Genomic DNA, 25,808 nt, shown 5'->3' with positions numbered 1-25,808 from the left:
ATATCTGAATCCAGACTGATGCCTGGGGCAATTCAAAAGGTAAGGAATCTGCAACTAGAAGTCTTTATTAGATATGCTCTGCTGATTGATTATCAGGCCACTAACCGTTACTCAAACCTCATAGGGTGACCTAGGTCCCATTTTTACCAAGATGTACAAGCGTAGTAACTAAAGACTCTTAAGTACAAAAATATATATAGTTTTGATTGCATTATCTATATTCTTATACTAAGCCCTATTAAAGCAGATACACTGCTGGGTATCACCGAACCTTTGCTTTCTTTGTTAATTACAGAGTAATATTAGTTCTCAGTGACGAGATTTGTACTTTGACGACCATTAGATAGACTTGTTGAAAGGAAATCTTTGCAAAACAACATTATCTCAGCTTTCTCTTGGTTCACAGAATAAATTGGATCACTTAACTTTTCCAAGCCCATGTCAAAGGATTTTGGCTATACTGAGTACTTGTAATTCTCCCCTTCTTGTGCTTCATCAGACACTGCCCCTCTCGCCAGGTGCTCATAAGGAAAAAGTTACATACCCAGTAAGCATCTGTTTGTGGCATGTAGTGCTGAAGAGTCACATGCTCTGCATACTTCTGTCATCTAGTGTTGGGTCCAGAAAGTTGCAATTTGTTTTTCTTCGACAAGTCTTTCGAGTCACAACGTATTGCGACTGTTTCTATTGCTGGAAATGGGCATTGACTCCATTGTTAGATTGTTTTCCCGCAGGCGGGTGAGAATGGAATGTAGTGTAAGAGAAGAGAAAGATGACCATGGAAATATATTTATGAATATTTTGAAAGAAAACTGCAACAGCCATGGGTGTCCGGGGAGGCGGGTGGGTGCATGTGAATCTACAGAATTACATGTCACAAAAAGATGCTACTGGGTAATGACCATTTTCTGTTTGATGGCATGTGTGGCTATAGATACACATGCTCTGCATAGACTGTAAAACAGTGTCTCCTCAAAGTGGCGGCTAACCTGTGGGTGGTGTTGTGGTGTGCAATAATGTATGTACATTAGCTTGCTGGCGTACTAAGACACACAATGATTAGTGAAGGTGTGTGGTTTAGACAATGTAGCTGCCTTACATATGTCTGCTATGGGAATGTTAACTAAAAAAAGCCCTAGTTGCCCCGAGTGGAGTGTGCGCTAGGAGAAATACATAATGGTCTTTTGGCTTTAGCATAGCAGGTCTGGACACATTTAACAACCCACCTAGCTATAACAGCTTTAGATATGGGATTGCCTCTGTGTGGAGGTGAAAAGGCAACAAAAAGCTGTTTAGTTTTTCTATCTGTTTTAGTTGTTTCAATGTAGAACATAAGCGCGCGCTTTACCTCTAATGTGTGGAGAGCACTTTCAGCAACAGTTTTTGTGCGGAAAGAAGACTGGCAATTCAATGGTTTGATATAGGTGAAACTGTGATACCACTTTTGGTAGGAATTTCAGGGTTAAGGTCTGGAGCTCGCTCAAATGCCTAACTGAAGGGATAGCAACTAAGAATGCCACCTTCCATGACAGAAATTGAAAAGAACACTAGTGTAGAGGTTCAAATGGTAGACCCACGAGCCTAGACAGTACAATGTTAAAATTTCAGGATGGCACTAGAGGTACTTTTGGTGGAATTACTCTTAAATTCTTTAATTTCCATAAAAGCTTTAGTGACTAGAATTTTGAAAAGGGAAGAAAGCAGTCTGTTTTGAAGGTAAGCAGCAATAGCTACACTCATTATGGAAGTATACGCTAAGTTTGCTTTTTTTCAAATAAAGAAGGAATAAAAGGATACCCTTCACTGATATTTTAAAAGTGCCCCATTGTTTGGATAGACAGTGGCCGAAAAAATGTTTCTATGTTGCTGCATAACATGCTGTAGTAGTGGGTCTCTAAGAATATCAATGCATTCTTGAGGTAGTTTAAGATATCTAAACCCTGACTTCAAGAGTCATATCATAAGATTTAATTCCTTTGGATTTGGGTGCTGATTTGACCATGGTTCTGAGTGAGGTCAGGGTTGAGGGGAAGCGTCACGTGAGGAACCACAGCTGTCTGAACCATGTGGGGGCGCCACCAGTATCAATGTGAGGAATGGTCACCTGAGCTTCCGAACCAGAAACTGAAGGAGAGGGAGAGGTGGAAAAGCATAAGCAAATATGTCTGGCCAATTCATCCATACAGCATTGCCCTTGGACTGAGGGTGTGGGACCCTGAAGGCAAGCGTGGGCATTTTGCGTTTTCCTTTGTTGAGAATAGATATAGATTTGGGAACTCCCCACTTTTAGAAGTAGGGTAGCAGGACTCAATGGTGGAGATCCCACTTGTGGACTTTTCCACATCCTGCTGAGGTTGGCAAAATTGTTGTGTGTTCCTGGGAGGTGTTCTGCCAACAGGCAGATGTTGTGGCGAATGGCCCAATGCCAAATTGTCTGTGAAAGACAAGACAACTGTATAGAATGAGCCCCGGCCCCCCCTCCCCAGGTTTTTGAACATAATATATGGTTGTCATGTCTGTGCATATGAAAACTACGATGCTAAGATAAATTACAAATGCTTTGAGTGCTAGTTGAAAAGCTATCAACTCTAGACAGTTGACATGTAATTTCTGATGTGTGTGTGATCCAAAAGACCCAGGACTGTGAGGTTCTGGAAACGAGCATCCCACCCTGCCTGAGAGGCATCCGTTGTCAGGATGATCTATGAAACTGGGTCCAGAAAAGGCCGCCCTTTTAGAAGGTTGGATTTGTTCCACCACTGCAAACAGCGATAGGTATTACTGTCTACCAACATTAGATCCTCTAAACGACTGTGCCGGAGACCACTGGTGTGAAAAACATTCCTGCAATGGACGCATGTGAAGACAGGAGTGTGGTACAACAGCAAAGCAATAAGCCATCAAGCATAGGCAAATATCCCTCACCATTTCATCCATAGAGCATTGCCCTTGGACTAAGAGTGCGGGAACCTGGAGGCGAAGAGTGGGCATTTTGCTTTTTCTATTGTTGCAAACAGGTCTGTGTCTTGGTATTCCCACTTCTGGAAGCAGGACTTGCAGGTGGGAGTTCACTCGTGGACTTGTTGCTAAATACTGCTGAGGTCGGCAAAGTTGTTGTGCGTCCCTGGGAAATGGTCCGTCAGCAGGTGAATGTGATGAATGGCCCAATACCAGATTGTGTGTGCTAGGCAAAACAGCTGTAGAGTGTGCCATCCGACCCCCCCCCCCCCAAAAAAAACCTCATCTCTGCATATAGTACGTTTGTCATGTCTGTACATATTAGGCTAACTTTGTTGAAGAGGTGAGCTGTGAACACTTTCAACTCTAGCTGAACAGCTAGAAGCTCGAGGTGACTGATGTGCATAGTGTGATGTTTGGGATCCCAGAGACTTTGGATTGAGAGATTCTGAAGGTGATCACCCCACCCAAACTGCGATGCGTCCATTGTTAGAATCATCTGTCGAACAGGGTCTAGAAAAGGTCACCCCTTTAACAAACTGGTTTTGTTCCATCACTGTAAAGAGGGATGGGTACAGTTTTCTACCAACATAAGGTCCTCTGGATGACTTTGGGCGTGAGACCATTGGCGTGGTAGACATTCTTGCAACAGGTGCATATGTGAAGACAGGAATGTGGCACTATGGCAACGCAAGAAGCCATAATACCAAAAGCCTCATAACACATCTGATTGTGACTTGATGATCGGGCCGAAAATACTAAAGTTGTGCTTGAAGGTTTTGTATACTTGCTGCATTGGGATAAGCTAATCCCAGTTGCTTGTTCAGAATGGTCCCGAGATAGTGCTGTATATTAAAAGAATGCAGGTGAGATTTTTGAAAATTGACAGTGAAACCTAGTTGATGAAGCAAGTCAATGGTGACTTGAGTGTGATGTCTACATAGATCAAGAGTGCTGGCTTTGCTAAGCCAGTCGTCCAGCTATTGGAAGACATGACTATTTTGTCTGCATTAGAGAGCTGCCACCATTGCTAGGCACCTGCTGAACACTTGTGGCGCAGTTGTTACTCCAAAAGGGGAGAACTTTGAATTGGTAGTGTTTGCCTGCTATATCACATCTGAGGTATTTCCGGTGTGCTGGGTGTATAGGTATGTTAAAGTAAGTGTTTTTTTTAGATCTAATACGGAGAAGAAATTGTCTTGCTGAAGAAGTGGGATCACTTCCTGAAGTGTGAACATGTGAAAATGATCCGACGGGGTATAGTGATTCAAAGGCCTAAGATCCAGGATAGGCCTTAACGACCAGTCCTTTTTGGGGATTAGAAAATACAGTGAGTAAACCTCTGTTCCCTGATGTTGTAGGGGAAAGGGTTCTATAGCTCCTTTGCTTAGTAAAGCCTGGCCTTCCTGTTTGAGCAAAACAATATGTTCTGATGAAAGTTTTTGAGTGGGGATGTTTGGCGGTATGGAAATGAGTTCTAGACAGTAACCATGTAGGATAATATCCAAAACCCATTGATCTGCTGTTATATTTTGCCATGTCTGAAAAAAATTGTTTAAAGACATCTCCCTACAGGTGTTAAGTAGTTGGAGGGAAGGAGTAGGGAGACTGCATTTGGAGGCTGTGAAGGAGCCTCTGGAACGAGTGTTTTACCTTGCCTTCAGTTATTGTTTTCCCTGTGGGGACCTTTTTAAAATCCTCTATGGGAGGATAAATGAGTGTCCCTTTTGGTAAGAAGACCAAGTGTCCTTGGCTGTTTTGGAGGCAGATTCCTATACTGGTCAACAAAAAGCACCACGAGACACGGGGGTTTGCAGGGCACCCAAGGACTTGGCCATCTCATTGTCTTTCTTCATCTTTTTGAGCCCCTGGTCGCCCTGTGGCCCAAAGAGGTGCTCCCTGTCAAATGCTACATTAAGTAAGCTTTGCTGTCCCTCAAGTTTAAAGCCAGAAATTAGTAGCCACACATGTCAGTGCAACAGGACGTTGGAGTCGATGCCCATTGCTGCCATGTCAACAGAGTCCAAGGATCAGTTTATAGAGTTGTCAGCGATAAGCTGGCATTTCCTGACAATTTCTTGGCCCCTATCTCTGTGCCCTTATGGGAGATATAAGAGGAGCTTCTTCATTTTGTCCCAGTGGGGATGGTCATACCTAGCAAGCAAGCATTCAGTGCTAGTGATATGCCTATGGTTAGTAGCTTGGGCAACAACCCCCCTTTCCAGAAGCATCAATTAATTTGCTTTGCTTATCGGGAGTCAGAGCATCGCTAGCTGCTTGTGAATTAACCCCGTATCCTTGCACTAGAAACCACCAGAGAGTCTGCAGGAATCGGACTTCTAAAAAAGACGTGGACTGAGAGAGAGGCTTTGTATTTTCTCTGCATATGCAGTGTTATGAAATGTGCCCTGGCAGTATCCTTAAAAATGCCCTCCACATGTTTCATCATTCCCTTAAGCATGGGAAGGTATTGTGTGGCCCTAGGTGACATAGTGAGGTTTCCAAAGAGGAAATCATACTAAGTAGGCTCTTTGTCTGCAGGCACCTATAAGCAGCCGCCCTCCCAATCAGCTCCTGAAAGGAGGTAGTGTCACCTGGCAGAAACGTTCTGGCCGTATAGTCGTCTGTGTCAGTGTAAGGGTCCACATCATATTGTGACCAAGGGTCTGTGTCTGGTGGGAAAGTCGGAGTATCATCCTTTGCTACTTGTTCATCATGAAAAGAGTGCAAGAAACCCCGAGGTGTAATGTCAAGGGGTGCACCCGTGAGAATGAGGTGAAGGGGAGGGTGGAGGTGGTGGTGAAGATCGCAAAGGAGGGTGTATGTCACCAGAGCGTCTATCCATTCTGTGTTTAGCAGGAGGCATAGGAATAAATCGATAACCTTTTCAAAAGTAAGCTGTCTTTCAAGTGTTGAACCAACATCTTTACCCAGAACATGTCCAGTCTGGTCGGATCTGAGGTGAAGTCTGCTTAGAATCCAGTTGCTGCTTCATTTTGTGGAGGATAGGCTGTATGGAAGTACTCCGCTCCGAAGGTGAGGACACTTTCAATTTTTTCTGTGCCAAAGTGCTCTTCTGTTTCGATCCCAAAACTGCAGAGGCAAGTAACAGTATTTTTGGCACCTTGGGTTGGGTGGTGCCGAATGGGAGGACGAAGCTTTCGGTGCTGAATCTGGAGGTGTTTGTCTCAGCACCAAGATGTGTGCTTAGGCTTAGTTTTCGGAGCAGACCTCACAGGCAGGGCTTCCGAATGAGTCTTTTAGTGTAGGCCATGGACAGATAGACTTTGCTTCTGTGATAATGGTTGTCATTTTGTGCTGAACTGGGGAACCAGTACTCACGGTTGGCTGAGCTGGAGGACGTCTTGCATTTCAAGAACTCTGACCATGTCAGACTCAGAATTGTCGCCCGAAAAGTCTTCTTTATCAAATGCAAAGGCCTCTTGTAGCTCCTGCTCTGGCTCAGACCCAACATCTTGTTGTCCGAAAATGTCTGGAGTCTGATCTCTTGTCACTGCATCTCACGACAGCAGGCACTTTGATCCCTCAAGGTCTTTTTCAATCAAAAAGATTTACAATCCTCACAGTCTTCCTCTCTATGGTCTGGGGACAAACAGAGGTTTCAGACCTGGTGGTGGTTGGTCCACGGGAACTTCGCTTGGCACTTAGGGCAGAAAGAGAATGGATTCTGTTCCATTAGAAGTTCATTTTCTTAGAGGTGGAACTGAGAAAATGGCAGCCCGAAAGGCCTTTGTCAGAATGCGCTGATCAGACGGGTAGTTTCTTCTTGTCCCAGAACTCAAACGATAGAATGCACGCATTCGAAAAGACAATACAGACAGTAAGGGAAGTATCCCAAACGGAAGAGTCTGTAGGAAGGCCTCAAGCTAGAGCTCTGTGAAAACACAACCGAACCAGACGTTTGAAGAAAAACTTACAATGGAGTCGATGACCATGCACGTTGCCAGCAACAGGAGTCACTATAACTCATGACTCGAAATACTTTTTTGAATTTTTTTTTAACAATTGCAACATTCCGGACCCAACACTAGATGGCAGAAGTATGCAGAGCATGTCGACAGCCACACATGCCATCAAAAAAATTACTACAAGTTTTCACCCATAGTCTCCAACAGAATCTGCTCTTGAAGTGCATTTTAATTACCTGCCTCACTGCTGATCTTCAAACCCATGCCTTCCTTGCCATGTCAACCCCCTTCGAAGCACTACTCACCTCCTCCTTGCATCATCTTGTAGAATTTGCTCTCTATGTGCAGCTGTGGGTGTTTAGTCTTCACACACTCCAGCTTAATCGCCACTTCTTCCCCAGTTGCAATATTTGCTCCTGTTGGGGACAACATGTATTCATTACCTATAAAACTCAAGTCTCCTCAACTTGTTAACATATCCAACCCACTCCCCTATCACTTCAACATGACCAACCTGCTCAAGACACCGACACCAGCTACACTCATTAACATATATCTGTCCCCAACTTCACCGCCACCCTTCCCTCCAAATACAATCACCAGTCCTCACAACACTGCTAGAATAACACCACGGCCAGAATCTCTGCCCACTTACATCAATGCCACCACTGAAAATACATTCTCACAAGCAACTTACATCTCTCAGACTACAGGGAGTATACACAATTCCTAGTCTCCATTTGTGTTCAGGAAGCGGTGGGTGGCACAAACTTACCGAGGTAGATGTCACCAAAGGAGCCGCTGCCGATTTTTCGGCCCAGCCGGTATTTGTTCCCAACTCTCAGTTCCATGATAAGGTCACTCTGCCAAAAAACACAAGCCGTCACACTCTATTACAAGTAATGCATCCTCATTTTTGTTTTGTCGTGCTCAGAAGTTATATAACGTTTGTTGCATCTAAATAATCCATAACATGGGGCACCAGAGAAAAGTTTCCATTAAACTATACTACATCTGATCTATTAATTGCTTGAGCAATAAGTAGGCTAGGCACCCAGGAGAGAGAAACCCATGTCCTAAACAGAAAAAAATCCAGTCCACGCCTAAAATTTTACTCACCATTTGCAGAAAGAAAAGCAACAAGTATACAGGTTTTGCCTTCGGCATTATTTTTAGCTAACTTACATTTTTGGTTTTGGGGGGGGGGAGGGGCTGCGTGTGTGTGAAAAGTGAGAGCCAAGTGGAGGTGATAGGGAGGAAGTTTACAGGAGAAGAAGCATACTGTGCAGAGAAAGTAACACTGAGCACCACAGGGGGGAAAAGCATGCAATCTAGTAGAGTGCTTGAACAAAAAGAAAAAAGTAGTGCCTGAAAAAGCTATCAGTGGAAGGACTATTTGTCCATGTTCGAGGCACAGGACAAACTGAAAAAGAGAAAGGAAAGCCCACATAGCGATTAAATAAGAAGCAAACAAATAAGTGACAATGAAGCTTGCCAATGTTTAGCAGTTTTATTGGGGGGGGGGGGGGGGGGGTGTCTAAGCTGCAGGAAAGTACCATCCTTCTTGGCATGTCATCCCCAATTTCTACCTGGTTGCCAGTGTGTTTTTACTGCCCCACTGGGATCCTGCTAGTCAGGACCCCAGTACTCAGTTTGTGGCCTATATGTCAGTATGTTTTACTGTGTTGTCAGTATGCTTGACTCTCACTGGAGTCCTGCTAATCAGAACTCCAGTGCGTATGCGCTCTCTGCTTCCAAATTTGTCACTATAGTCTAGTGACCACTTATTTTACTCCAGATTGGCATGCTGGACCCCCCCCCCCCCTTATAAGTCCCTAGTATATGGTACCTACGTGCCCAGAGCATTTTTGTTTCAGGAGATCCTTATGGGCTGCAGCATTTCTTTTGCCACCCATAAGGAGCTCAGACAAACACTTCCTCAGGACTGCCACTGCAGCCTGAGTGAAATAGTGCAGGCACTATTTCACAGCCATTTTCACTGCACCAGGTAAGTTATACGTCACCTATATGTCTAACTTTCAGTTCCTGAAGGCTAGGTGCAAAGTTAGTATGTGTGAGGGCACCCCCGCAGTAGCAGAGGTGTCCCCACATGTGTAGGACCAATTTCCCAGACTACGTGAGTGAGGGGACACCATTATAAGCATGCACTGCATATATGTCAATACAGATATGTAGCTTTACAATGGTAACCCGGGAATATGTCCTTGTGAGGGGTCTAAGATTGGGAAATTGTACCCCCAATCCGATTCTGCTATTGGTGGGCCAATTCCATGCACCCTGGGGGCTCCACCATGGACCCCCAGTACTGCCAAACCAGCTCTCTGTGGTTTCCACTGCAGCCCCAGCTGCTGCCACCTCACAGACCAGTTTCTGCCCTCCTGGTTTGAGCAGCTCAATCCCAGGAAGTAAGAACAATGCATTTCCTTTAGGAGAGGGGTGTTACACCCTCTCCCATTGGAAAGAGGTGTTACAGGCATGGGAGGGGTATCCTCCCAGAGCCTCTGAAAATGCTTTGAAGGGTACAAACGGTGCCCTCCTTGCATAATCCAGTCTACACCGGTTCAGGGATCCACAGTCCCTGCTCTGGCGCAAAACTGGACAAAGGAAAGGGGAGTGACCACTCCCCTGTCCAACACCACCCCAGGGGTGCTGCCCAGAGCTCCTGCAGAGTGCCCCTGGGTTCTGCCATCTTGTTTTCAGGATTGTCAGGGAACTCTGGGAGCATCCGAGTGGCCAATGCCAACGGGTGACGTCAGAGACCCCTCCTGATGGGTGCTTACCTGGTTAGGTGACCAATCCCCCTCTCAGGGAAATTTAGGGTCTCTCCTATGGGTGTTTCCTCGGATTCTGTTTTGCAAGATTCCAGCAGGACTCCTCTGCAACCTCTGCTTCACCTTCTACCGCCAGATCAACCGCAGAACTGCTCCAGGAACTCTACAACTGCAACAAAGTATCCAAGAAGGCTATTGCAACTCTAACTTCAGTTGCTGCCAGCAACTGCAACAGTTTCCAGGTTGTGCGTGCTCTGAGGACTGCCTGTCTCCATCCTGCACCAGAAGGAATCTCCCATGGAGTGATGGAGTCACTTTCCTGCTTCAGCAGGCACCTCTTTGCGGTGACAACCAGTACTTTTGGACTCCTCTCCTGTCGACGAGTGTGATTCCTGGAACACAGGTGGTGGACTGAAGTGATCCTGACTGTGCAAAGGTCCAGCTGTCCAAATTTGGTGGAGGTAAGGGCTTACCTCCCCGAGCCAGACAGACAGTACCCCTGTCCCCCGCGTGTTTTGCAGCTCCTAGGGCTTCTGTGTACTTCTCCAAGAAATCCTCCATGCGCAGCATAGCCCAGGTCACCAGCACTCTATCATGCGACGCTCAGCTCCCTGAGTTGTTCTCCGGCGGCGTGGGATCCCTTTGTGTAGTACTGTGATGACCGCTATTTGCAACTCCTTTGTCTCTGTGTCCTGGGACTTCTGTGGGTGCTGCCTGGTCTTCAGAGGGCTCTCCGAAGTGCTGAGAACCCCCTCTGTCTCCTCAGTCAGAGTTGAGGCCCGGAGGTCCCTCCTGGGCCCCGGGAGCGCCTTTTCCCACCAACCGTGACATTTGCGTGAGCCATGGCTTGCTGGCAGAATCCAATGACTAAAACCAGCCTGCATCCAACAACTCGATGTGGGACATATCTTGCACCAAGCAGGAACCCGCAGCTGTCTTCTTTGGTGCTTTTCCAACTTTTTCCTTCCAACCGGAGAATCCACTTTTGCACCTTCATCCGGATTGGCAGTGGCTTCTGTTCTTCCTTGACTCTTGGACTTCCCTCTCCACAGGTCTTCAGGTCCAGGAATCCAAAGTTGGTGTCTTGCAGTCTTGCTTGGTTTTTGCATAATGCTTTACCACGACTCCTCGTGTGTTCTGAGGAAACTTGCTGTTTACTCCTGCTTTCCTGGGCTCTGGGATGGGGTACTTTACTTACCTTTGGTGTTTTCTTACACTCCCAAAGCCCCTCTACACACTACTCTTACCTAGTGGGGAAACAGACTTTTGCATTCCACTATTTTAGTATATGGTTTGTATTGCCCTTAGGCCCATTCTAGCCTATGGTGATTTTCACTGTTTGCACTATTCTATGACTGTGTACTTACCTGATGTTGGTTACTACTGTATATTTTGTGAATAATACTTACCTACTTAGGGAGTATAGCTTCTAAGATATTTTTGGCCTTGTGTCACTAAAATAGAGTACCTTTATTTTTTGTAACAGTGAATATTGTCTTTCTTGTGTGTAAGTACTGTGTAACTACAGTGGTATTGCAAGAGCTTTGCATGTCTCCTAGTTCAGACTTGGCTGCTCTGCCTACAGCTACCTCTAAGACAGTGTGGCTTCTAGACACTGCCTACATTTCACTAATAAGGGATAACTGGACCTGGTATAGGGTGTAAGTACCTGTGGTACCCACTACAAACCAGGCCAGCCTCCTACATAAGCCCACTAAGAAAGATGTGTCTCTTAACAGACAGTACATATGCGGTTTAAGAAACTGGATTATTTGGACGGGGGCGACTGTCCATCTCAAGGAATACTTCAAAACCTTGTCACGGTGAACTCTCAAAGCCACTAAATTAACCAGAGCTCAACCCACCCTTGTACCTATGGCAAACAGCAGACAGGCTAAAGTAAGGACAATTTGTAAACTGTTTATATGCTGTAACAAAATAGTAATAACATTGAAATGCTAAACAATAAAAAGCTAAACCAAATTAGAGAAAAATGGAATAAACAAAATGAGAAAAATCCAGTGAGGATAATTAGAGATATACATTTTTAAAGTTTGATGTAGGAACAGCACCAAGATGCATATAATGCCAATAATGGCAATAGACTGGCACCTAGACACAATCTGACGCTTGCCGTGATGGGGCATAAGTCTGATACAGCAACCAGGTTCACCCGAGCTCAAGATTTTACCTTCTGAATTTAGTCCTGTAAATCCCAATCTACCACAGCAGTAAACTTTTAAAGCCTCCCAGGATCTCAGAGGAGGCACTTGGAAAGTCGAAGTTCAGGTAGAGGCCAGCAGTAGGCCCCAGTCCAGGTCCAGTTGCCACTGATAAGCTAGGAAGTTGAATGAAAGGCCTTTTGCTTTGTTATTAAAGTTTGAACAGGTCAATCGAGTGACCCTGGGGTGTCCACAAATTTGTTTCATGTACAAGGGAGAGCAGGTCAAGTACTTCAGGACTCTTCTCAGGTCACAGACAGCAAGTTGAGTTTTCATCTGATCGTCCTCAGTTACATTTGTGTTCTCAAGTGGGTGCCTGGTGCTGCCCCATTTAAGCTTAGCACAAGCTAGTGGATGGAAAGACTTCACTGGATGCCCTAACGTATGGGGAAAAGTTTCAGGGGGCAACCCTACCCACTTTGGGCATTTTCAGAATGGCAACAGTCCTCAGCCACACTAAACTTGGGATCTGAGGGCTGGAGGTGTATGTGAGGTGTGTACTATGGTAATCCTAGTGTCTTCCCACATCGAATACCAAAATCCACATTAAAGCAATCACAGTACCCACGTCTGGTAAAACAAAGCAGCATTTTTCAGCCACTAGAGAGTGGATACACAAGAATTGTTTTGGCGTCCTGTTTCCCCTCATTTTAAGTGTGTCCCCAGTGTTCTATGTAAAATCCTAGCAGATCTGTCAAGCAGGACTTGATACTGTAATGTCAAAAAGGATGCTCACAGACACCACCATGCACATTCTGGTAGTTCAAAGAAGTCTAGGCCCATTCCGGTAAGCCTATTCTTTGGCTCCTGAGAGGCACGCCGCATCTTTGTCACACCTACTTAAATGCTTACTGCTGGCAGAAGTGGGAGGGCAAATGCAAATCTAGTTTCCAGAACTTCAGGGAGGGTAAAGGTAACTTTCTAAAAGTATTCAACTTCACTTTTGAATTGGATGTTTTCTGCACGTCCTAAATTCAGAAATCATGCACCTTGCCTTGTGGACTACAAGGCCTATGTAGGGGTGACTTAATATGTAAAGTCTAGGTTTTGATCTGTCGAAAATAATTATTTTGACAGGTCGAATAGCAGTGTTTAAACTGCCACAGTCATGCTGCAATGATATGCCTGAAGTTACATTTTATACTGTAGTAACAGTGGGTGGCACTGTATGTGCTGGAGTCCAAAAGTGACATCTAATTCACAGGCTCTGGATATATTTTGTACCATACAGAAGGAACTTACATGCAAGTTCAAAATATCAAGAAGGAGTAAACAAATATGCTGAAAAGAGGAGCACAAGCACTTTTCAACTGGTTAGCAAGAGTAAAGTGCATTGAGTTTTAACACTAGCAAAAATATAGGGTCCAGCAAAAGGTGAAAATCCTGGGTATCTATGCTGAAATGGCAGATTTCACACATGCAGTCTTTGGTGAGACCGAAGAAGCATACCATTGAGAGGATTTAAACCGTCGACCCTATTTATGAGATGCTGCCCAGCGGAAATGTGTCACTAACTGGTGACAATGTACTTTAATGGATCATAGCAGATGCTTTTGTAAGTGGCTTATCTTCCTCCCAGGTGCCACCTCTTCCTAGAAAACAAGTGTACAGTATAATATTGAAACTGTAAGGAAGCGACCTTAATATGAACCATTTTAGGAAAACCTCTTTTCCATCTTTTATACTTCATGCAACTTCACTTATTTTCACATAGCACTTAAAGCGATTAGAGACCCCAAATGTATAGCATTAAGTAAACAGTTTGACACAATTCTGAATTGTAATCAACAGACTGACTTCACAAGATTGAAGCCTGAGGTAGCATTTCTACATTTGAACTGGTGACGTAGTTCGAAGCTACAGTGATAATGTCACCACTTTTAATACCACTGGTAACATTCACTCAACACAGCATTAAAATTAACTTAACTCGACAATGTTTAATAGAAACATACGATTTCGAAAAAATACACTTAACATTAGAACACAAAAAATAGCAGAAAATAAATTTGTCACCCTTCTGGGCAAAACATGGACCAACTGGCAAAGAGGTGCTAGGGAGAAGAAGCTTTTCATTTTCAACAGCTAAAAGGGGTGAATTTGAGTTACTCCATTCCCAGTCAGCTCTTTACCAGAATACAGATTCAGTGGATAACCCAATGTGGGGATGGGAGAAAGTCTGGTCGAGCAGGTGATGGGAGGCCAGAAATACAGAACACCATCCCTAGACAGGCAAAAGACCTGGTGATTCTCTGAGGGGCAAAACTAAACATAATGAAAGGACATATAGACGGAATATTTTACCCTGCATTTCTGAAAGGACATATAGACGGAATATTTTACCCTGCATTTCACTTTGGAGTAAGCTTACATGTATCAAGCATTTGCAACGCAATGGGTTTCACATTTCCTCGAGTTAGAACTCTTAGTGTTGTAAACTTGTAACAGACTTTTCTTGCCACATATATTGAAAGAGAAAAATTAGTGAGATCGCGCTATGTAAAACCCAGCGCAATCGCGCTGAAATTGAAAACAAAACAAACAAGTGCGATGGCACTATGTTGAACTTAGCGGGATCGCGCTGCGTGGAAAATAAAAAGAAAGTAGTGCAGAAACCAGGCTGAAAATATGGAGCCTCGTATGCTTTCAGTAGATGGCGGGTGCGCTTGAGGAGGGCTAAACACCGGAAAAGGCATGACATATGCCTATCTTTCACTAATGAAATCAAGAGGATTTTAAAAGGCAAGCCCATAAAACAATGAAAAAGTGACAGGCGTGACATGGGCGTGGTTAAAAGCCCAAAGAGAGATTACAACAGGGACAGACAACTTGTGTGCTCGCCCCTAAAAATAATATTTAGCATGACTACTACATTATTTTAACAAAGAAATTACTCAACAGGATCACTCATTTATCCATACACATTATCAGGTCCCCTTTTACGCCAAGGGTCTGACAACTTTAATGTTGCCCATTCTCTCCCCAGTAAGATAAATTCATCAGGGTCCCCCAACAAGATAAACAAATGCGGACAATTACTCTATAAAAAGAGAAATACTGCAAGCGACTTAAAATAAATTGATGGGGTTTGAGGGCACACACTACTAATAAGAAAGCCGACACGTAGTAGATTTTTTCAATTTCACACCCTAGAAATATATGCAAGTTAAAACATAGCGAATGAGCCAAACATTTCACCCAATATGCGTGTTCTATCTTACTATTCTTTCTACAATGAATCCAGTGCAAAGGGACAGTAGGGATGGACACCTTGGCCAACCTGGATAACAGTAAAATCCTCAAAAAACAGGAGAAGAAAGCAGGGGACCTAGCAAACCAATCAGCTTTACAGGATCCCATGTGAATCTCAAAACGAGAGGAGAAAAAAACAGTTAAAAGGCATTACAAAAACAATGTTCTCCTAAGGAAATGTGGTAACATTTTGAAAAAGCAACATTTTAGTCAGGGTCTTAAGTGCAGTTACACAGGAAGATGTTGGTTAAAGAGGGTCAACTTGAAGGGAGAGGTAGTGAGATGAGATCAAGGGAGTGAAATAACTATCATTAGGGTTAGACAGAGAAGATGAAAGTTGTTGGGGGAGGAAAAAAAGTACATTTTTTTACAGGTTTTGAGTCACTGATTGCAGGGAGTACTTGTTCCACCAATCTTCTATGGAAAATTTGTGTTGGTTAAAGGTTTAAACACAAGTTTAGTAATGGAGAATTTATATGAATATTTAAAAGGAATATAGGGTCTTCAGTGGTAATCAACAGAGCCCCATGATCAGGATAAATTAGATAGATGTAACCAGTCCTTTCCTACCTCCTGGACCACTACATACAAACAGACTCATAAACCTCAGAGGTGGAAGGAAATGTTTTCACGAGAATCATATTGAGGGTAGTCCACACGAATTGAGTAAAGAGTCTTCTTCCCTCTACAAGGAAGATGCCGTTCTTGTCTTTCAATAAAGCACCAGGCATTTATCCTTAAATGCCCGATAATCAAAAACCCAACAAGGTAGTAGGAACACCTCTGTGCTGTTTTCTGGACTTTTACCCAGACATTTTTACATGATTCAAACAGAATACTCTGGGGAAAGTTAAAGACAAGAAGAATTGAAGCACACCTAGTTGATAGGACTTCATGCCTCAGAGTTGTATTGCTCTTCATTAGGCATTTGTTATGGAAACAAACTGACCAGAAGATTTCAGACCAACACACAGTACAGCAGTTGGTACCTACCAGAGATTGTTCACATTTAAATCAAAAAGCACAAGTGTTGGCAGGTTTGAGAGAAGCAAATCCAATCTCTCAAAATAAACGCATAACTTCAGGCACAGCTCTATGCAGATAATTCAAGTTTTAATGGCAAGAGGGGATCTTGCTGTTCAGTTGCTACCCAACAAAATTTAAATTTACTGCAAGAAACTTGGTATAATCATTTCCCACATCCAGAGACCCCCAATCAACAAAATGTGCAAGCAAGTTTGTAGAGTCAACCCCTGTGGAAAGTGATGCATGCTAACTGCCCACCAAGCCCCCCAGACTGAAAGGCAGTAACAGAGTGAAGGCTTAAGAAAAACAGCATTCTAAAAAAATGTAATGTAAATTAGCACTTGTATAGCGCACTACTCACCCGTTAGGGTCTCAAGGCGCTGTACTCATACCGCTATGGAACCCCTCCTGGCTTTTTCCCTGTGAGGCGCCCACTCCTGAGCACCCCAAGGGTGAAGCCAGGCATCCAAGCGCTGTTGGGGCCGTTGTGGAGATTAAGCAAGCTATTGCCCAGAGTTGCAGAGTGGGACCCATGAATTAGATTAGGCACCGAGGCGAGAATTATCTGGTCAAGGGGAATTGAGCCCAAGACCTGCCGAAGCGGGACTTGAACCCTGGTCTTGAGCCAGATCTCTGCTTCAGGGTCTGCCGCTCTAACCATTGAGCCACACTTCTCCACACTTCTAACACTTGCAGAGATTCAGATGGGATGGAAAAGCATAAGGAGTTCATCAACTAAGCCCAAGTTGGTACCACAATGTAATTAGGAGCAGAATTCTGGGTCTCAGCAAGGGCACCGACTTTGCCAAAACAGCAAAAAGTATATTTTGGGTATAACACTAGTGCTCCACCCCTAAAACTGATTAGGATCCTTGAGGCAAAAGGCAACTTTGGTCGAGTTTCAGAATGAGCTGAGGAGACTGATGTTCTACATCTTGAAGAGAGAACCGCACAAGGAGACAACATAATGAACAGGTGCTGTGCAGAAATCTTTGCGAGCCAAACAGGCCCTTCCCCACAGAAACCTTACTGAGCAGACATGTGACTACAAGACCTGGCACACCTCCCTTTTGCTCGCACAAGCCTGGACTAAAACAGCAACTGGATCACCATGTGAGAATCTCATAACCATGAAAAGATGACATCAACCAAACAAATACCTTGATAACTCCAAGTTACCTCTAAACAACCTCTATGAATATGAGTGGGAACAAGGAGGAAAAAAGATGCTTCTACTTAGGGAGAAGTAACTGGATAACCACAAACAAGAACAAGGAAAGAAGAAAAAAAAGGATCACATTTACCAGCTGCCTGCAGCGATCAACAAATTGTAACTGTGCCGCACTTGATGCTGGCCAGCCAGAAGTAGCGTATCTAAAAACAAGCAATTTGGTAAGATGTCTAAAAGAAAGAGAAAAGTTAAAATCCGATATTCTTTCTATGTGCAACCTGAATGCTGAGGGCTATAAAAGTAGCCACACTTTAAGCAAGAAAACAATGCACCTCAAAGCAAAGGAACAACAGTGTAGGCTTTTTCCCATGCAAACCCTGAATTGGAGTCACCTTTTAGTAAGCAGATCAATTAGGAGAGAAGATAAAAGAACAGAAGAGGAATAGGACGTACTAAGGCATGTCTAAGTTATAAATATGGGGAAGCCTGTGCAAGGGATATTAGCCCTCTGTGAGGGTAAAGAAGAACAACCATGTACAGATCTAGGGCATCCAGAGAGCCCATTGAAGTGAAAACCTAAACAATCTCTCACCACTGTCCTTCTCCAGGACAAAAAAAAAAAAACATGGCTGTTCTGTCATTTTGTAGCTGTGTGCATACATAATACAAGCATGCACGTGCCTAGAAATAGACACTGTGACTGTTTTTGTTCGCTGATCCGAGATGGATCAGTAATTTAAAAAAAGCTGTGCAAAAGCACTTTTTTTTTTTTTTTTAAACATATCATGAAAGATCTTCTAAGAATAAAAAAAAAAGCACAACAGATTAGCAGGTTGGTGAGCTGTTGGTGGTGAAGCAAGGAGGGCAAGATGAGAGCGAGAACACTGGGGAAAGGGAGAAACACACAAGTGAAGGTCTGCTGTGTGGAGCATGGGGGTAGAAGCACATGGGCAAGAGAGCAACACAAGTCCCTAGGGGTGCTGGAGAGAAGCACGTGGGCAAGAAAGAGCAAGGTGTGGGGGAGAAAAGCACAAAAAGGGGGATAACTAGAACACACATGTAGTCGCATTTTAGTTCTCTAAAAGCGATCAAAGAAAGCATAGAAGTCAGCCATTCAAAGAGATGGTAAAGAAGTTATTCTCTATGGAAAAGACAAACATAAGATGGCCAGAACAAAACAAGGAAAGCCATTCAATAGAGCACAATCGGATAATAGCAACAACAAAGACCACCAATGATAAGCAATAGGACAGGCCCGTCTGGAGCTGGAGGAGAATGCAGGGAATGTCCCATGGCGAATGCCTGCAACAGATCAGGAAACCGCCAGATAAGCAGGGAGAGGAACGGTCAAGCGGTCTGATTGCAGGACTGCATTGCTGCAGGGGCCACGGTGGTCCTGTGTGGGGACACAGACTGCTGTAGAAGTGTGGAGACCCACTAGCGGCACAGGAGGCCCACTGGAACAGGCACAGAGGCTCCCTGACAAAGTGAGGAAGCGCTAAGGGCGGTGGAGGTGGGCACAGGGAATGCTGGTTGGCCTGGAACTGAAAACAGCCTACTAAGGGTGGCAGCGCAGCTTGTGCACGGCCTGATCCAGATCCGGGCTGGGCTTGAACATTGACGTGACTAGAGGCCCTTGCGCTTCCCAGACTAAGACAAGATAATGCACTGGACATGGTTTGGGCCCCTGGAAGAGAGTATATGGGTGGAAAATGCAACGGCCCGAGTACAAACACTGGCAACTCACTGCCAGACCCATGTTGTGGCTGGTGGGCTCCCTTCCAGAACTGCATGTGACCTCTGAGGCCAGTGATGGTGGCCTCTAGGGGACCGAGGCTCTCTGTCCACTGTGAAATTACCCTCTCTAGTGAGCCCCTGTAGGGACACTGAGGCAGGAAGTCTACTTGTCCTGCACGCAACTACAGGCTGGGGGAAATCTGGGATTGGAACTGCAGCAGCTGATTGTCCACTATTTGGTCCTACCAAGTTGACATGGGGAAACCCAGAACCAAGCCAGCAGGCATGCAGAAGAACGCAGGTGAACACTCCCAACCCTACACTTCAGTCCCCGGAAGAGACAGCTGCCTAATCGACTTCCATCCACCTCGATAAAATTCTTGCTGCCCTTGCCAACACGAAAGACACTCTTCAGCACGACTTTAGTGCAGTATTGGGGAATCTATAACTGCTACAGGCGGAACACCGCAAGCTGAATTATCATGTAAAACTGGTGGAGACTACAATGGAGAAAATTAAACCTGAACATAAAGCATGAGCGGTAGAGTCACAGCTCTTGGAGAAAAGGTGCATGTCCTGGAGGACAGGGCAGAGGACGTGGAGAGCTGGAACCATCCCAATAAGATCAGAGTGGTGGGACTCCCCGAAGGAATGGAGGGAGACTACTTGGTTGCCTACCTGGAGAGATGGCTTCAAGAAGAGGTGGCCCTTAATGTGCTCACACAGTTCTTTGCCGTGGGGCAGGCAGAGAGTGTCAGGCCGCCTTCCTGCTCGACCACCCAGTGGTGGCCAAACTGTACCAATTCTGAGACAGAGATACGATACTCCGAAGGGCAAGGACCGCTGGCCCCTTCACAGTAGACAACAGTAAAGTCTCTGTCTTCCCTGACCTACGGCAGCTCTGCAAACAAGGAGTGTGTCCTTCCTTGTAGTGAAAAGGGTGCCTTAGGAGGAAGGCCTGAAGTACTTCCTGATGTTCCCTGCCAGGCTGAGAATCGTGTTGTATGGCGCAACATATTTCTGCAACGACCCAGGGGTGGCGTGGGAGTGGACTGAGGCATACAAAGCTGGAAATTCTCTGGCACAAGCCAGATGCTGCCCGGCAGCCCTGAGAAACAGAGCAAGGAAATGCCCGAGAAATTCGCTGAGAAATCGAACTTTGAATAGGCCAACGTCGTCTCAAACTGAACAGGAGCAGCAGCACTTCAGGCCATTGCCACATTTGTCCTGATGAGATAACCAGACGTGGCTTCAGGCCCACCTTCGGATGAGAAATCTGAGATTTTGGAACTCTGGGTCTTCCCTGACAGATGGAGGCTTCTCCTCCATGGGGAATATTTTGAGTGATATTAAGCTGTCATGTTGGCAAATTGTTGCATGGGGTGGTTGGGGGATTACAGACAAATAGTACTCCTCTGTGCTTTATTGTGGTCGTGATGGGGTACCAGTATATGGGGGAGAAACTATACACTAACTGCATGCCTTTACAGCGGGCAGCTGAAGCAGAAACTCGCAAAAGGAGGTGGTTTACTCCCTCTAGATCGTCTCCTAAATGGTTGGAGGTGGTTTATGTCTGTATTTCTTAGTTTGGGTGGTAGGCCGCTGCCAAGCTGCTCATGGGGAGGGGAGTTTACAGTTGAGGGTTTGTGTTATGTTTTGGTCCGTCTCGGGATGATTATGGTCTTGATTGAAAGGGATGGGGTGGAGGGAGACCCATGGAGGGTGGATGTGCTCACACTTGATCCTTAGAATGCAGGACACTAGACGTTCCCTAACTTTCACGACTTGGAACATTAGAGGTTTAGGATCTGCCCACAAGAGAAATGAGGTTCACAGATACCAGAAAAGACAGGGGGTTGCAGGCAGTTATGCTGCAAGAAAAACACCTGACTGGAATGGAGGTGGAGTGATAAGGCACATATGGTGGGGCCAGTTATATGACACCTCACTCAGCATATGCAAGGGGGGGGGACTAATTTGGGTCAGGGCAGGGACACCCTTTGAGCTCATCATATCAGTCATATGTTTCCATAAAAGGCTGACTCCTGGGCAGGGGTATTATGCTGGGAAGTATATATGCCCGGAATTAGGACCAGGTGGCTTTTTTCACTCACTTCCTGCCCCTCTGGCCCCTTTAATTAGACGACCATCTGACGGGAGGGGATTCTAACTGTATCCATTGACCTTGATTACTCCACGCCCTCCCTCCCAGGGGCACTGGCATATAAAACTGCAGAGGGCTTTTGGAGACTGGTTGACGCACTGGGGTCTACCTGACCGGTGGAGAGCCCAACATGAGATGACAAGACTATTCTTATTACTCCACTGATTACCGTCTTCATACCTATATAGATAAATATGTGGATTTGGATAGGCTCCATCAGTATGTTAAATGTACCTAATACTTGGGACACACCCTGTCAGATCATACGCCCCTAATACTGGGCTTATGGCCAATTGAAGACAGACCCAAGATCCCCACATGGCATCTGAACCCACAGTCATTAGAAGATGCATGCTTTAGAGAACCAGTAACAAAATATTTTTTACTTAATGAGGGAACAACCTCATAGAGATTACTGGAGCAGGAAGCTTTCAAGGTGGTAGTACGGGACCACTGCTTGGGTCAAACAGTAGGTATCAGAAAAACCCCAGATGGAGAGTTCAGGACCCTTGAGAACAAAATACACAAGTTAGGCAACACCCTCTGCCCAGACGGAGATGCAGAGGTGAGTCTGTGGGAACAATATCATACAGTACTGGAACGCATGCACTGCCACGATTATAAAAGTTATGTAGGCAGAACACATGAAGAGGGGAAACAACCAGGCAGACTACTGGCCTGGCTCATTAAACCTGAGTCACGCGGAGCCCCTATTACACAGAAGAGGACACGATACAATAGGATACTTTACTATCTCAAGGCCATCAATTACACCTTTTGAGACTACTATGAGGTATTGGACGAACAACCTAGGGCTCAGGACCCAGAGGCTTCCACTAAGGAAATTCCCTCAAGACTCTTGCGAGGCGTTAGGAGGCCTAGACAAACTACAAGAAATTCAACTCTTAACTAAAGAAATGGAGGCTGGGTAAACCCCATGCCCAAACGGTTTGCCTGCTGAGTTTTATTACAGTTTTGTAGCAACACTGGCCCCAAGGTTGGAGCTATTATATGCAAACTCCCTAAAAAGCTGGACAGCTGGCATCCACTTGGAATGCAGTAGTTGTCCCACTCCCCAAGACACAGACACAGGGGTCTCCCCCCTCGCAATACCACGTGTTCTGTGGCAATAGGCATGGCTGTTCCTTGTTGCCTCTCCTCTTCACTCTGGCCATCGAGCCACTGGCAAAGCTCTCATCAGGAGGGGACTGGCACAGGAATAGTGGTCAAGGGTAGGGAACATAATCTCACTATATGCGGATGACCTCCTACTTTACCTGGCTGATGGCCTAACAGGAGTGATGGTGGCTTTACACAAACTGGACAAGTTTGCTAGGTTTTTGGGCCTCAGGGTCAACAACGCCTAGATGTGTGTATTTCCGTTACTAAAGAAGACTAAGTGCCCATGCAGGATGCCACAGGAGCTAGCTTAGTCACACCCCCCCCCCCTCCTCCTTTAAATATCTGGGAATTCAGATCTTCCACTCGTTGGAAGACCTCTGAGATGGTAACCTAGGGAAGGTAATAAGAGCACTTAGGTCTTGCATTCCTTCTGGCATTCTCTTAAACTGCCGCTTATGGCTTCAAAATGGTCATTCTTCCCAGATTGCTCTACTGCTTCACAAACCTTCTGGTGAGAGTGCCCACTTACTAGTTGCACCAGCTGGACTCCTCCTTGCGTGTATTGATATGGGACGGGCCGCCACTGGGTTTCTTTGGAGGCACTTTGTCGACCTCCAGATGAGGGAGTTCTAGGAGTGCCAGCTTTTTAGGTGTATTTTCTGGTCGCCCAGATGCAAGGAGTCTCACTGGTTAGTGGGTGTCCAGGATGGAGGAGCTGAGGGGGGTGGATGAGACCTGGGACAAAAGCCTTGTTAGCAAAGCTCCTTCGCCTGGCATTGGTGACACCCCAACCTGGAGTGTTATTAGCAACAACTCTCCACTGCTGGAAATGTTGTGTACTAAAAACAATGGAAACCCCTCTCTATGTGCCCACCATGCCCCTGGCGGGCATGCCAGATGGGGATCCTTTCACTTATTTCATGAAAGCACAGATGTCGTCATGGGTGGATACCAACCTAGTAACTTATAGGGAATTGCTTCCAGCTGGGTAACCTGCTACAGTTAGAGGACCTAGTAGATCACCACAGCTTACCAGAAGGTCAATTACTGACCTACGAAGCACTGTCCAGAACCCTTGGGGGATCACTGGTTGTCTGGACAAGACAAACCACACACACATGTATTTTCGCAATCCTTGGTGTCATTGGGGATAGCGCGACACCTAGTAAAATGGTTTTATAGAGCACTTAACACAATAGTCTGTAAACCTCTACTAACACTGAGGATTCGCTGGGAAGACATCCTAGGAAGGGAATTCACAGCAGGGGAATAGAAGCAAGTCTTGGCATACCCTAAGAAGGTCTCCAAAATTATGCGTGCGCTCCATCCACCCAAGTGCTGCTCCTGCACTTTAAATATACCAAATATATCCAATTCAATTACCTACACATGACAAACCTGACCCCCACACCCCTCCAAAGACTACACGTGATTTATAGTGGTGAGCTATACAGCTGCCCCCAATGTGACTGACCAGACTCAGATTTCAGTAATAAGACATGGAGTTGCCCCTGCCTGCAACTAGTCTGGCATGCATTGGTAAAGCACTGAACGATACCTTAACCAGATCCCTAACCTCGAGTTGGGAGGTTTGTTTACTAGGATTGTTCCCTAGACACATAAGAGGCGAGGGGGCTGCCGGTTCATAAATCTGGCCTTGGTGAGAAGTTGCATAGCAATGGCATGGAAGTCGGTGTCTGGCATATCGCTGAACGCCTGGATGACCAATGTCACTGTGTGGAGTGCAGCTGAAGAAAGAACCTTGCTATGGAAGGATGATAGAGGAGTGCGATTGTCCACTGTCAGGGCTCTGGGCAGAAATTCTTAAAACTTGGGAGCACTCGGAGGAGGAATCAGAGGAAACAGGTGGAGAGGTGGTTAACTCAGGGACAGCTGAGAGCTCCCTAGGGGAAGTGAGAAAGGGGGCGGGATATGTGCTGTGACAAATGAAGTAGCATTATCAGGAGTGGGCGACCCCGGTTTCTAGACCAGGCTAAAGTGGAGAAGTCCCCCATACTGATTCTAATAAACTACTCAGAGACTGATGCGGATCTGGTTCCCTTCCCCCCTTCCTCAGCCCTGAACCACACCTCTCCCCCATCAGACCTACTTTACAGATTTTCTTTCATGGGGTGCCCCTGGGCCCTTGCAGTGCATCTCTCGTGTCTCTCCTATAAACTGAAGATTGCCTCGTTATTTACTAACCCACCACCTCATGAGGCAGATGAAACGTTCTCAGAAAGTTTGTTAAAGTTTCAAGTTTACTGGCTGCCAATACATAGGATGTGATCACCCATTATAAGAATGGCCTAGAGATTATAAGAAACACATATAGGAAGGAGCTTGATACTGTAGTGACAGTTACAGATGATATACTAACAGCTGACAGTGTTGATGCATAAGCTTGAAAGGTCAAAATACAGTCAACAAAAGACTACCATTATAGCCTGATTGTGGCAGTATAAAAACCACAATTCAATCTAACAAAATAAATCCTTCTGATGGATCAAAACCTCCTCATGAATATTAGTAAATCATCTTTATATAGGTCTTGTAGACTGCAAGGCAAGGTGCATGGTATTTATAAGTAGAACATGTAGAAATTTAACGTTAAGATGTTACTACTGTGACTAGCATCCAAAAGCTATTTTTCAGTGAGGCATGCCTACCTGTCCTAAACAGAAAGCCAGATCACAGACTGAAAATTCTGTGTTATGGGATTGAGAATAGCTAGAAAGGTAATTAAACAACTACTTTAATAGCTATTAAAATCAAATTCAATGGTGAAGTTGGATTTTTAACGAACTAAAAGGAAAAGTAACTCTTACAAAGATACCTTTACCCTGCTTGACGTTTTTGCAGGCCAACTTTGCATTACCTTTCCCACTTCCTCCAGCCAGTGATTAGCACTGAATAGGTGTGAAATGTTTACCTGAAGCAAACAATGAGCTGCCCTGAATGTGCAGCAAAGAGTCCTCTGAAACCCACAGACTATGCAGAATGGGGCTGTGAGCATCCTTTTGACATTACATTGTCAAATCCTGTTTGAATGTCAAATCCCGCTTGACAGGTCTGCTGGGTTTACATATAACACTCTAGGGAGCACCTGAAAGGGAAACATAACACTAAAACAAATCTTGCACATCCACCATCTGTTTGCTGGAAAACCATCCTTTTGTGCTAAGAGACTTCTGCCTCTAGATTTATTGTGGGCACAGTGGCTGCTCCAAACTGGAGATAGATGTGGGAGGACGCAACGATTACAAAATAGGTACTTACTGGTAGGAGGAGTTTTGCACCTAGAAGAATTTTCAGGCTTCACATGCTGTGCATTACTCCGCCATCTAGTGGTTGGGTCCAGAATCTGTTGAATATAATAGTCCTTTTTCTATTTTGTTGGGTGTTAAAGGTCCCCACTATTTGCTGCTTGTTCCA

The 25,808-nt window shown here is 45.2% G+C and overlaps 1 protein-coding gene across 3 annotated transcripts in view; it reads right to left on the bottom strand.

Moving 5' to 3' along the window:
* The window catches only part of CSNK1E (casein kinase 1 epsilon), a 210,819-nt gene that overhangs the window by 134,594 nt on the left and 50,417 nt on the right, over positions 1 to 25,808 (bottom strand). For all 3 annotated transcript variants that reach the window (XM_069231327.1, XM_069231329.1, XM_069231328.1), the window contains 2 exons: positions 7,663 to 7,750; positions 7,193 to 7,303 (listed from right to left, as the gene is read on the bottom strand). In XM_069231327.1, coding sequence (XP_069087428.1) covers positions 7,193 to 7,303; positions 7,663 to 7,750 — 199 coding nt within the window. The remainder of the gene's footprint in view (positions 1 to 7,192; positions 7,304 to 7,662; positions 7,751 to 25,808) is intronic.

Source organism: Pleurodeles waltl, chromosome 4_2 (assembly GCF_031143425.1).
Source record: "Pleurodeles waltl isolate 20211129_DDA chromosome 4_2, aPleWal1.hap1.20221129, whole genome shotgun sequence".
Lineage (NCBI taxonomy): Eukaryota > Metazoa > Chordata > Amphibia > Caudata > Salamandridae > Pleurodeles > Pleurodeles waltl.
Note: the sequence above shows the minus strand (reverse complement) of the source record. Positions and strands in the feature narration are given on the sequence as shown.